Source organism: Labrus bergylta, chromosome 1 (genome assembly GCF_963930695.1).
Source record: "Labrus bergylta chromosome 1, fLabBer1.1, whole genome shotgun sequence".
Lineage (NCBI taxonomy): Eukaryota > Metazoa > Chordata > Actinopteri > Labriformes > Labridae > Labrus > Labrus bergylta.
The window spans coordinates 20,262,812-20,275,678 of record NC_089195.1 but is presented as its reverse complement, the minus strand read 5'-3'; the positions used below and the strand labels follow the sequence as shown (position 1 = coordinate 20,275,678).

Sequence of the window (12,867 nt, the reverse complement as noted above, 5' to 3'; positions counted from 1 at the left end):
TGGTACACTGTGTTCAGGGTTATACTGCCACTCAGACATCATCTGTCAATATTAACTTAAACCTGCTGAAAGTTCAAAACCAGAGCTGAGAAAGGAACTTTTCTCTGCTGTGATTCAGTCGCCCAGAACCAAACATCTTCTATGAATTTTTATCACCCCTGAAAGCACAATCAAAATCAAAACCGCCCGTCCTTACCCTACTGGATGGATGACTTTAACGGTAAAATGCTGTCAATCCCCATTAAATCAGCCTGAACACTGACTTTAACACACACGCACACACACACACACACACACACACACACACACACACACACACACACACACACACACACACACAAACACACACTTGAAAGTCAACTTGTTGTGAAATATTGAAACCTTTTTTTTTTTTTTTTTTTTTCCAAGTTCCGGATATCCAGGGAAATAGGAAGAAAAAAAAATTACGCTGAAACACAGATACACACACATGCTCACACTCTTGCACAAAGTGAGTGCTGACCGCTGGAGGCTGAGAATAGATGTTCCAAGTTGGATGCAGTTGATGTAACTATTATTTCTCCTCTCTCTCTGCTCTACTCTCCCCTGGTTCATGTTACACCTCTCTCGTCTTCTCTCCCTCCTACTCCTCTGCTGCTGCTGCTCTCTCATTCCTCTATTCATCTCCTCTCTCTTTCTCACTCTTCTTCCTCCCCTTTCCTCCCCTCTGACTAGGCTCAACTCACTCCAGTATTTTTAGTATTTGTGAGTAGGCGTCGCCAGGTCCTTATGAATTTTCATGGGTTTGTTTAGTGTGTAGGCTGACACGCTGCTCTCTCCCTCTTTCTCTCTGTTTCTCTTTCTTTCTATCTTGCTCTCTAACAACCACAACAGTTTAAGAACACAAGTGTACATGCAAACACACACACTCACACACACGTGTTAACTGTGTAGGCTGACTGTTGGTTAATGAAGTCTTGGGGAGAAGGATATTTGAAGTCTTTCAGAGAACCAACAGGGCCTACAGCAGGCTTGTCAAAATCAGCTCCATCACCCTCAACGTCCTCCATCATCCTTTGCTCCGACACCTCATCTCACTCTGACTAATGCCTCTTGTTTTTTTCTCCAGCCATGGGGTCTCTCAGATTAAGTCATTCTTAATCCTGGGAATTAATTACCCTACTTTATCTGCTCTATCTTACATCCTTACAGTCTGACACATGGTTGAACAGCCGACCTGATGTCTACGTTGCCCTTGGGATTGCCTACAGAAACATACACATGTATGTATAAGTTTGTGTTAAGGGTTGTATGTTTCTTCAGGGGTACCAGGAACATATATTCTGCTCTTGTTTGTGTTACAGTAATTGCACCGCAGCCCGACATGTGGGGTGGTTCAATTCTAATAATTAAGTAAGAGGCAGTGGCTCGTGTCTGAGAGTGTTGTCTCTCTCTCCATTAGCTATGAGCATATGGACCACGTCAAGAAGAATTAGGCCGCCGTGGTCCTCATTTCCCATCTCAGAGGAGTGCAAAGTCAGCCAAGGCCACACATAGATATATGTACATAATAATAACACACACTGTTTAGGCCTGTGCAGTGATGTTTTATCCTTATGAGCCATTTCAAAGTAACTGTGGACGGCTGCAGTGGGACTCCTCACATCTTTGTTCTCCGTCCTCCTTCTCCTCTTGCTGCAGCTGGCCTTGGCTTGTGACAGATCCTCCAGCCTCAATGTGTGTGTGTGTGTGTGATTGCGTTCGTGTCTGAGAGTGTGTGTTGTCTGTGTTCTCCTCTCTGCTCCCCTCTCCTGTCCCACTTCAGCCCAGATTAGAGCGTTTGTCTCCTGAGGGAGACAAAAATATAAAAATAAAGCATTTTTTTTTTTTTACCAGAAAACTGATATGAACACACACACGTTAAGGTTGCAGCCAACTGAGAGTGAGGCTGAGAGGCCTTTTGCTCTTTTGTATCAGAATCCCCCCAAATCCCTTTACGGTGAGTTAATAGACAGACAGACCGGTAGATATTAGGCCTAAAAAGCGAACAATTTGCTTTTTATTTGCAGATCTTAGCTAAGATCTCTTGCCTTAAACTTAATTTTTAGCTAAGGCATGGTTTTGGTGTTAATCTACTGATGTAACTCTCTGCAAGACAGCAATTAAGTGTAATTAATTATTATTATTATTATTATTATTAATTAACTTAAGTGACAGGGTAGACAGATGGATGGATAGACAGACAAACAGAATGTGAGGTAAATAAACATACAGATAGACAGACTGATAAAGAGACAGCTAGATAAATCAACAAGACCAAGACAAGTAGAAAAATGTAACCTTTACTTATTTACAGATTGTACAGAGGTACTGAGTGACAAGGTAGTATTTACAACACAACTAGTAGCTTAGAAACCCCTGAACTTATACACAAGTGAGATACACAGCAGGAGACCCACAGGACTACACACCAACCAACGCACTCCCTCCGCCCAGAACTGTGTATAACATGTGCACACCTGGGCCACACTCCCAACTGTGCTGAGACCTGGAACGTTTCGCACATGATCCTCGACAGTGCCCGTCATTGTGCAGGAGCCAGTTGGGGGCCATTTTGATGACATCACAGGCTGGGTGTCAAGGTTTTTTTTTTTTTTTAAGATCCCAGGCTTGTGTCACTTACCAATTTGGCGGGGAACGTTGATGCATGTAGCCCTGGAGGTCAACTCAGGGAGAACTCAGGTGTTGCAGCAAAATAGGTACCACCAGAAACACAAGCATGTCATGCAAGTAAAAAAAAAAAAAATCTGAGAAATCAAACAAAAGGTCGGTGTAAAAAATCTCTGTGATGGTGGACGCAACGAAACTCATTCTACACACTCTCGTAACCACGACAGTACTGACGCAACATGTGTGTCTGCATGAGCATGTGTGTGTGTGTGTGTGTGTGTTTGTGCATGTAACTGTATTTGTGTTTTATGAGTAAGAGCGGGGTCAAATGTTATGTGTAGGACGAAGGGAAGAGAGAACAGAAAAGTACACACACACACACACAAAAATACAACACAAACAAGCTCTCAAAAGAGAAATCATCCTCTGTCTTACATAAATGCCTGCCTGGTGTAAATTACACACACACACGCATGCACGCACGCGCGCACACACACACACACACACACACGCACACACACACGCACGCACACACACACACACACACACACACACACACACACACACACTCGCTCTCAGAGGTGAAGCAGCACAGACTCGTAGTGGAGGAGAACAATGAGGGTGGGAGGGGGTTTGTTTTAACCACACATGCTGGACTCTCATTATTCATTGAATGTGCTCCAGCTATGTGCTGCTAGTTAACTAGTTAGCCTACCGATATTGTTAACAAGTCTCTTTAACCAGCAGTGAGGACTGTACAGTGAGGTCCCAACCAATGACAGACCAGAGGGAGGGGGAAGGGAAATAAAATCACAGGAATCCAAAACATGCCAGTCTTTTTTTTTCTTAAAGAAGCAGAATAAAAAGCCACGCTGTTATTGAAATGAACTCAACACTTAATACCATTCAAATGAAACAAATGAAATCAGTTTCTAACTTTTAAAAACAAAGATTCTCTGTACAGAAGTATAATATTGCAACCTGATAATTGTGCATATAACTCACACACCAAACCAAAAGAGGGGCAGTGTTTTACCGTTCAAAGGTGCATCTCTTTTTTTGTTCAAACTGTCTTGCATTCTTTGCGGCCAATATATATATAGATAAATGTCTGTGTGTGTGTGTGTGCGTGTGTGTGTGTGTGTGTTTGTCTGTGAGAGAGAGAATAGAGAGAAAGAGAATAGAGACAGACGCTCAGCTAATAGGATATCAAGTCCTTTTTCCATCAAAATCCTTGTGCTCAAAAATCAATGCCCTTACTCAGTGGATTATGGATTTCTAGCACACTCATATACACATTGCCAGCTTGTCAAGTGTGTGCATGTGTGTGTTTGAGTGAGTGTTGCCTCAGTAATAACGAGTCACTTTGCAAACTCTCTGCTGTGCCATGTGACTATCCCTGTTGAAACATAGCACCATGTTCTCGCCAAAGAGAGAGCCACATAAGAAGCAGCTACTCTGACACTTGTCCAGGAGCTCTAATTTGATCGGAAAAATTAGCAGAAAGTGATGCACACAGCCTCTAAATTCACGACAGGCCTTTTGTTCCACATGGATAGCTATTGGAAAAAAGAACTGTATCCTACCAGAGAGCCGGTATTCAATTTGATGAGTTCTTACAACTACTGATATTAAGAACTTTCCAAAGATTTGTTGAGTTTTTAAAAAACACCACGACTGAACTTCTAGTCTTCTGATACTCGATCTACGCAATAGAAGGAAGCAGGGAAGGAGCAAAAAGGAAAAAGAAGCAATTAAGAGAATAAACAAAAGCTGATAAAGGAAGAGGGGGAAAGGCTCTGGAAGGAGGGATGAATACAGTAAATGTTTTAGAAAAGAAGAGCAAAGATAAAGAGTTTCTTTTGTGTATACTGTATGATGCTTGTACCCATTATCTAACACTGTAAAACTTCTGACCTCACAATGGAAAATAACAGAACTGTGTGCCCTTAGCGGTGCCCTAAAACCCAATGTCAAAGAAAAAGAGAGAGAAAATAACATCTATCCAGCGAATAATCGAGAATGTTCATATTTTTTTAGTATAAAAGTGTTTTTGGTCAAACATCTGTGTTAGGTGGCAGGGTATAAAATCTACAAAGTGCACAAAGAAGAAGCTATCACATAGCTTCGACACACACACACACACACCCTATACTAATATCCTAGACTACTGCGTATGTGTGTGTGTGTGTATGAGCATATAAGTGTGTTTGTGTGTGTGCATATATGACCCTGTATAGGAGTTTAACTGTAACACAGGGCAGTAGGAAGCATGCATTATGACCTGAAGGCTAGCTAAGAGAGTAAGCAAGGAAGCTATACTAAGTCTTTAGATGTAGAAACACAAGAACACACACTCTCTTCCTGATACCGGCGGACATGTTTGGTCCACTTTTTTGGAATGTTCAATTATCTGACATCAACAATAACAAACAGTCACTAGTTTTATTAGTTCCCCCGAATAACAGACACAGCGTGCATGTGTGTGTTCCAGTGTTTGTACATCTGAGGGCAGAAGCTGAAACACTTTTTAAACCTGGGTCCAAACCAGCTGCCCGCCTCCAAGTCTGGATTATTACGAAGAGGAATCCATTCAAGTCAAAGATTACTCTAGTTTAGTTTACTACTCTTTAAGCCATGCTGGCAGTGCAGTTTGGAGGCTCAGACAACATACGGGTTGACTGCAGAAATCATAGTGCAACAGGAGAGTCCTGGAGAGGGGGCGCATGTGTTTTAAGGTGAAATAAGTGGGGTTTTGGTGTGTAATCTCAGAAACAAAGGGGTTTCCTCTGACTCCTTCATCTCAAAGAGGGCTGGTGAAAGGGCGGAACAAGTCGGCTCATCTTCCAAACACACTTTTTGTATCCCCCGGCTGATCTCACTGTCGGTGTGAAGCCTCGAGTACAGTGTCCCTCTAGTTTCAGTGGGAATTCAATCTGCCACGTCAGACTTATTGTCAGTTTGTGCCTCTTTGCCCACAGCTTGAGGTTAGAGCACACACTGACATGCACACACACTTTTCATCCTGGTTTGTGCCTCCAGGTGTCCCTGTGGCCCTGCCCTGCCCCACAGAGGCTGTGATAAAGAAACAATGATTTATTTACTTAACCTTTATGTCCAGAGCACATCTTCTCGTCTTTCACCTGTGTGTTTCTGTGTGTGTGTGTGTGTGTGTTTCTGCAGATGTGCTTAGAATCAGAGCTGCCTGTTCTCGACACACACAACTCTGTCTTGCATGCGTGCGTGTTAGTGTGTTTCAGTGAAAGAAAGTGTGTTCCGTGTGTCTCTCAGACGTCAGATTCGATGCTTGGCATGCGGCGGTAAAGTCGAGGCCGTGCGTTGCCGCCTGCGCTTGAGGCTCGCGGCGCCGTCACATAGCTCATTGGCTGAGAGGCAGCGGGTGAGACCATGTAGGCCACCACAGGGGGCTCCTGCTGAGGATAGAACACCTGTTGGTCGACATGACTGCCATGCTGGCTATTGAGATGGCTGCCATGGTTACCGAGGGTTAGTGAAAGGGGCATTCGCTGCTTATAGAGCTCGTGGGCAGAATTTCTCTGTGGCATGCATGTGACAGCCTGGGGGGCGGGGTCTCGTTGCGTTGTGCCAGGGGCTGACTGGAGAAAAGGGTTGTGCGAGGGCCGGTCCGGGAAGAGGCTCTTAGAGCGGCGAGGGAGAGGCAACGGGGTGTCCAGGCTGTGGTGATGAGAAGGTGATGGAGAGGGGGGGCTGCGGCTGCTGAATGGACGATCAGAGCGCATTGTGAGAACGTTAGCATAAGCCCCCTCGTCCAGGGTCAGCTCCCGATCACGTTCCCTGTCGGGCAGACTCAAACCCCGAAGATGTGTGTGCAGCTGCCGCTCAGGAATGCCGTCTGGAAGCACATTCTCGTAGGAGTGCTGACGACTCAGTTGGAGGTGTGGGGCCGATGTGGGGGTGGGGAGCGGAGATGGGGACGAAGGGGAGGGCTCGAAGTGGCTCACCAGACCGTCTCCTTCACCCACCAGACCCAACTCGCTCTGGGGTAGGTAGTGTGTAAACATGTCCCCGCTGTGTGGGTGAGTGTGCGAGTGGGAGTAGTGTGAGTGTAGGTGGTCTTCACTGATGTCATAGAGGTTTCCCAGGTGGGCGCAGGCATCGCAGCGGGCCTGAGGTGAGCGGACAGAGTAAAGACTGGAGTAACCGCTCAGCTTTGTCAGGCAGGAGCGACAGTGGCCAGGGCGAACCTGTGTCCCCTGTGCTGCACCAGGTGCTTCAAACGATCCTCCAGCCTTCTCCTTCACACTGAGAGGAAAGAAAGAAACACTGGTTAAACAAACAAAGTGCTCAAAGTGCACAAAACACGATCATGAAGCTATTTTTCCTGCTGATCACGATACCTGCTGTGGGTGTAGGTACTGTATTTCTTGTCCTTCAGAGAGTGCAGGTCGGCCTCAGCGCTGTGACTGTGATGCAGCAGACTGGCACTCAGCTGCAGAATGGGTGTGTCGCCCTGGTGGGAGTGAGCATGTGAGTATGTGCCGTCAGTTGGAAACAGGTCAGGGGGGTAACTGAGGTCGTCACCACCTTGACTGTCTCGCTGGTAGGGGGGAGCCGACTGCAGACTGGCCTGGTCTGAGTCAATGGAGTAGATCTTTGATCCTCTGCCCCCACCTTCCCCTCCTCCTCCTCCTCCCCCTCCTCCTCCTCCTCCTCCACCACCCCTCTTTCTCAGTTGATTGATTGGCTTGAACCCACCCCTCGCCCCCATGGAGTCAGAATCTTTGTGTGATGGTGGCCGGCTGGAGCACTCGGAGATGTCAGAGTGCGGCGGCTCTTCCGGCAGGTAGCGCTGGCTCTTCATCTGTGGAGGTCCGGGTCCAGATGAGGGGGCGGGGTTTGGACCTGGAGATGCAACAGAAGGCTGGGTCTTTAATGTCTCCACACTTTTCTTCCACAAGTTTCGAGGTTTCGAGGCAGTGAGCGCAGCCCCGGCAAGGCGGGTCTTTCCATTATCATTGGTGATTGACAGCTGGGGCTTGTTTGGGCTGGTCTGGTGAGGGGGCGCTTTTTGTTGCACAGGGAATGGCGCAGCATTGTTGAGGAGGTTTTTGTGCCGCCCGGCCAATGACAGGAAACCTTGCGGACCAGCAGCGTTGCTATAGAGACCAGGACCCTTCGGGGGCAGACCATGGAGTGAGTTACCTAGGAGACAAGGAGAGATGAACCTCACAGAGCAGATACAATAGATGGATGTTGGAAGGATGCTCAGCAAAACACTTTATCCTCTGCCCTGGTATTCTGTGTGTGCCATCTAATGTGTTTCTAATCACAAGACGAGCTCAGTCGTGACAGTCAATCCCATTACAGTCTCAAGTCCATGACAAGGTGAAGGGAGTCACCTTTAGATCTGCATACAAACACTGAATCTAAAAGACAGGGTAACCTCTGTACATGTGAGCAATCTTACCATTAATGCCTCATTTTCTTACTCTGTGAGGGCAAAATCTATGTATTTTGTTCAAAAAGTCATCCTAAATATGAGTGAAAAAGGGTGAAAGTACCTTTCCCTGTCATTACATCCATGATGCTGGGCTGCACCAGGACTGTGTTCCGTTTGGGAGACGACAAAGCCATTGACTTGGCAGACTTGAGCAGATGCAGCATGTTGGCTTGAGGACTGAAGTCCAGCTCAGGATTTTTTTTCTTCATATCTATGTGAACACCATGGATGCAACTCCATATACCCTGGGAGAGGGAATGAGCAAAGAAAGAAAAAGGAGAAGAGGAAATTAGAGGGGAGGCAGGGAGGACAGAGATAAGAGAGATAATGGAACAGTTTATTCTCAACCCAGGGACTTCACAAAAATAAAAGTTCAACCATACACAAGACTAATTTCCTTGCACGGTTAATTAACCGAGACCTCTTCATCCTCTTTTTTTTGTGCTACATTTACTGCAAACCTTCACCTCATTTTGTTTGGCAAAGAGGCAGCAAGAGATAATCACCACTTTTTTAGATGAACCGCCTTCAGAGGCGCCTGCAAAATTAAATTTAGGTGATGATGTCACTGGAGGGGGCCTCTGAGTGCATGGAGATGTTCTTCCTGCGGCAACTCAACCTCTAGTATTGCTGCAACAGTATGTGCACACAGAGAGACAGACACACACTCACAGACACACAATGTGCTCTTTTTGTAAAACACTTAATGTGTGAAATGCTGCTCGTCTGGAATAAAAGCCCTGCCTAACACAGAGACATGACATATGAATAATGGAAGAATGGTCCGTCTGGGTGTGCCCATTCCTGTTTTATGTGTCTGTGTGTGTGTGTGTGTGTGCATCAGTGCGTGTGTGTGCGAGTGTCTACTGATGTGCATAGTGGTCAAGCCTGTCCCTTAGCACACCTTGGTTACATATGTGTTACCATTTATAACTTTGTTAGAAATGCTTGTATATGAATGTGAGTGGGTGAGAGAGAGATACAGAGAGGGCTTTTGTGTGTGTGTGTGTGTGTGTTTGTGTGTATTTGTCCGCATCATCCTCTAAGCTAAGTGTGACTCCTTGTTTATAGTGTACTTACTGTATGTGCAGCAGTAGCTATAATAGTTTTGGGTTTTTCATTGGCTATCTTAATTTAATTTTGACTTTTTTTTCCACGTCAGTTTAGCTTTAATTAGTTTTTAATGCTGGTTTGTTATTTTAAGTTGAGTTTTTTAAAATATGGGATACCTGTCAGTGAAGAGACAGAAAATATAAACATCATACAATTTCAGAAATTATATTCAAATAACCTTAACTTTAACATTAAGTTATCAGTTATATATTTGAGTACAAATAAAGAATTAAAATACCATTGTGTTAAGTCATGACTGATAAAATAGGCTTGGGTGGTCAGTAGCCTAACGTCTCTTACTTTAATGCTAAAGGTTCAAGTAGAAATGATTACTGGAGATATGTTATTGAAAGGGTAAACACATGCTTTCCTTCATATGTGCACACAAACTTCATTCCCCACCTTAACAAGTCAGCGTCCCAGGTTAGTTAGTTTTGTAAACGCAGTTAATTATATTTTTTGTTGTTGAAAAGCCTCGTTTTTATTTTAGTTTCAGTTAATGAAAATTTGGGATTTTTACGTTTTAGTTTTTGTTAGGTAGTAACAATCATAACATTGGTAAACAAATCTCTTCTTTTATCATACACGCACACAAACACACACAATCACACAACAAAACAGGCAACAATCATTTTTGTACATGTTTCATACATATAATCTGCAAATCATGGAAAGAAACACATAATCAAATATTGAAATGTTTCCTAAACTGTTGAATGTGAGATGTGAGTTTCGGCATTTACACAACTTATAAGTCCCTTCTACGTCGTCCTGTTTGCATTCAAGCACATCTGAGTCGACACTCACTGAGTGAAGATTAGGCAAATTAGACAGATGAAGGATTAAAAATGGACTGCTTTGCATAGGGATGCAATGTTTGCACTGATAAGACAGCAACAGAGGAATGGATTTTTAGTTTACTGTGTGATGTGTTAATTGATTTTGTTTAACACCACAAATGCTTGGCAGCTGTCCTCCAAGTTGCAATGATGTTTTTTCTGTTGATTTTTCCTGCTTCAGTATGTAACCACATTCAAACCTTTTTGATATATTTTTTTACTCCTGCTGAGCTCTTGTTGTATTTTAAACTCCATCAACATTAAAAACCATAAAAAAAATGAAACAGTATGATGAAAGCCTCTGAGCCGATGAACAATAAGGTTCAATAAACTGTGTGGCCAATGACTTTCTTGCTGTGTAAGCAGCTCAGGAGAACTGAGATTACGACCTGTTACTGCTGTATGTTGTAGAAAATAAAAGTAACTGAAACATATGAATTCATTAAACTGTTCAAGGTTGTGACGAGTTCACTTTCAAACAGGATTTTTTCCCCCACACTTTCATATGAGTCAACAACTTGCAACGAAGAGGACATCACAATTATTACCAAGGACATTCAATTGTATGTCTCAGGCAAAAGGACACATGACAAAAGCCACTTGATTACAGTAAACCTTCATCAGAGTAAAAAAAAAGTTTCCTAACTGCTGTAAATGATCCTACATTGGTTTTCAGTGTTTTTAACATTTATCAAACCCCTCTGTAGGGATCCACTGATAATGTTAGCCTCTACCTTTGTTGTTGTAGTTGAGATTTGCTCTTTGCAATCCACTCAAGTGAGAGTTTAGGCAATAATAGTTAAACCTATTTTTCTTGGTGTTATCAGGCTTTTAGAGTAGCCTGCAAGTTTAGTTTACAGTTTAAACATCGATAACATTACAAGAAGTTCACATCCAGAGACCTCATATTGATATTGCAACAACCAGTGTTTCTGAATCGATGCTGTTGCACTCTTGAGGAGGTTGTTTGATCAGTAAGCAATACAAATTCTACAAGCAACGTCTGAAAGTAATAACTCAAATGCAGAGCGGGCAAAAACTACTACACAGCAACCAGAAGTGAACAAGGTTCCTGCTGTGAAAATGCAGGTTAAGCTTATAGGAAAGGAAACATTTCATCCTCCTCACCCTGCTGATAGTAAACAGCAGTCCTGGCCTTCCCGTGCAGACTCCGGTGAAGCAGTATCTCAGCCTCCAGTAGAAAAGGTGTTCAGAGATAAAGGTGAGGATGGCGAGGCCCATGGCTGTGGCCAGCATGTAGAAGACACCCGCCATGTTGTCCACATCCAGCTGACTTGACATCACTTCGTTTTTCTCGTTGTGGCAGATCCCAGTCAGCCACTGGGCCTCCAGCTCCTCCATTTCACCTGTCGGAAATAAAAAAGTGGAAAAGAGAAGGTTTAAGGTGTTCTGAGATAACCAAGAAAAAGAGGAAAAGCAGGGAGAGAGGAAGGAGATGGGTGATGGAGGGAATAAAAAGAGATGGGTAGGGGAAAAGAGTGTGAGTATCATTAGGAGGGAAGATGGAGAGGGAAGGAGGTGAGAGAGGTGAAGTGGTAAATAGATCGTAATGGAAAGGAGACAGGAGGTGGAGTGAAAAAGGGATTGTAGTTGGAGGAGGAGGGGGGGAACTGATAGTGATGGAGTGATAAAGAAAGATGGAAGGAATTATTATCAGACTGAGAGTGCGTTTTGTGTGTCACATGCGCATGCAGTCGTTTTGCCCTGAATATAAGGGCCGGTCTGAAGCTGAGCGCTTCAGGGGTTTTCAGCAGTTTGATTCCTGTCTGGCTCATTCTCTCTCTTCCATTCGCACCATCTCGCAGCTTATTTTACAGTGCAATCTGGAGGAGTAAACATAACGGACCGCGATGGGCACACACACATGCACACGCGCAAACACGCACGTGCACACGCACACACACACACGCACAAAAAGCCACACGGAGTCACACGGAGTAATGATGATGAAATGGTGTGTTAAGACTAGCCCTTGATAGCTTTCTAACAGAGGGGAGGGGGGGAGTGTTGGGGGAGGGTTGAAAAGGAGGAAATCTGAGCAATGGCCCAGCTGTAAAGACACTTAAAGCCTGGAGCAACTTTGAAACTTTATTGCAGGGTTACCGAGTTAATGCAGAATGTGTGTTAGCGTGTGAGTTGCTCTCACCGTCTCCTATGATGCCCAGTATGGCCAGATCCACCAGGCGTTTCCAGTAGGATCCCTTCTGCAGTGCGATGCCGTAACCTGTGGTAGCGAAGATGTAACCACTGCCGATGGTGACCAGCTTACAGCCATCGTCTCTGCCCGCCATGTAGTTCAGCACGGCAGCGTCGTAAATAAAAGCATCCAGTTTTCTGTGAGAGAACGACAAATTTGAGATTTGCTATCCAGACCGGGAATCACATGGTAAAGACTTCTTTTTTTCTCTGCTATATATGTATATATTCAGTATACAAATATTTTTCTATTATTTCATGATATTACCAAAGCAGACCACATTTAGTTAATATAACATGGGAAGACAACAACACTTTTAAATAAACAACTTGCTATTCCTTATCATAACAAACCTGTGACAGCATATGATATTGGTATATTGGAATATTTCAACATTTTTGGAAGTGTACTCAGGCACTTGTTTGAATTTGTAAAATGAGTTGAATATAAAGCTACAGGTAATTCACTTCAGTCCCATCTCACATTGAATTTGCTACGCATCAAGAGACAATGGGAAGTCACTTTCCCAGGTCAAGAAATGTATCCAACCTGAAGTTCACATCATC

At 44.1% G+C, this 12,867-nt stretch overlaps 1 protein-coding gene across 2 annotated transcripts in view; it reads right to left on the bottom strand.

Annotated features, from left to right (window-relative positions):
- Positions 1 to 2,305: 2,305 nt before the first annotated feature.
- Positions 2,306 to 12,867, bottom strand: part of grin2ab (glutamate receptor, ionotropic, N-methyl D-aspartate 2A, b) — a 114,022-nt gene continuing 103,460 nt past the window's right edge. For both annotated transcript variants that reach the window (XM_065956038.1, XM_065956033.1), the window contains exons 17-21: positions 12,251 to 12,438; positions 11,212 to 11,450; positions 8,193 to 8,376; positions 7,029 to 7,833; positions 2,306 to 6,933 (exon numbers count right to left, since the gene is read on the bottom strand). In XM_065956038.1, the coding sequence (XP_065812110.1) occupies positions 5,937 to 6,933; positions 7,029 to 7,833; positions 8,193 to 8,376; positions 11,212 to 11,450; positions 12,251 to 12,438 (2,413 nt within the window). In that variant the 3' untranslated portion in view covers positions 2,306 to 5,936. The remainder of the gene's footprint in view (positions 6,934 to 7,028; positions 7,834 to 8,192; positions 8,377 to 11,211; positions 11,451 to 12,250; positions 12,439 to 12,867) is intronic.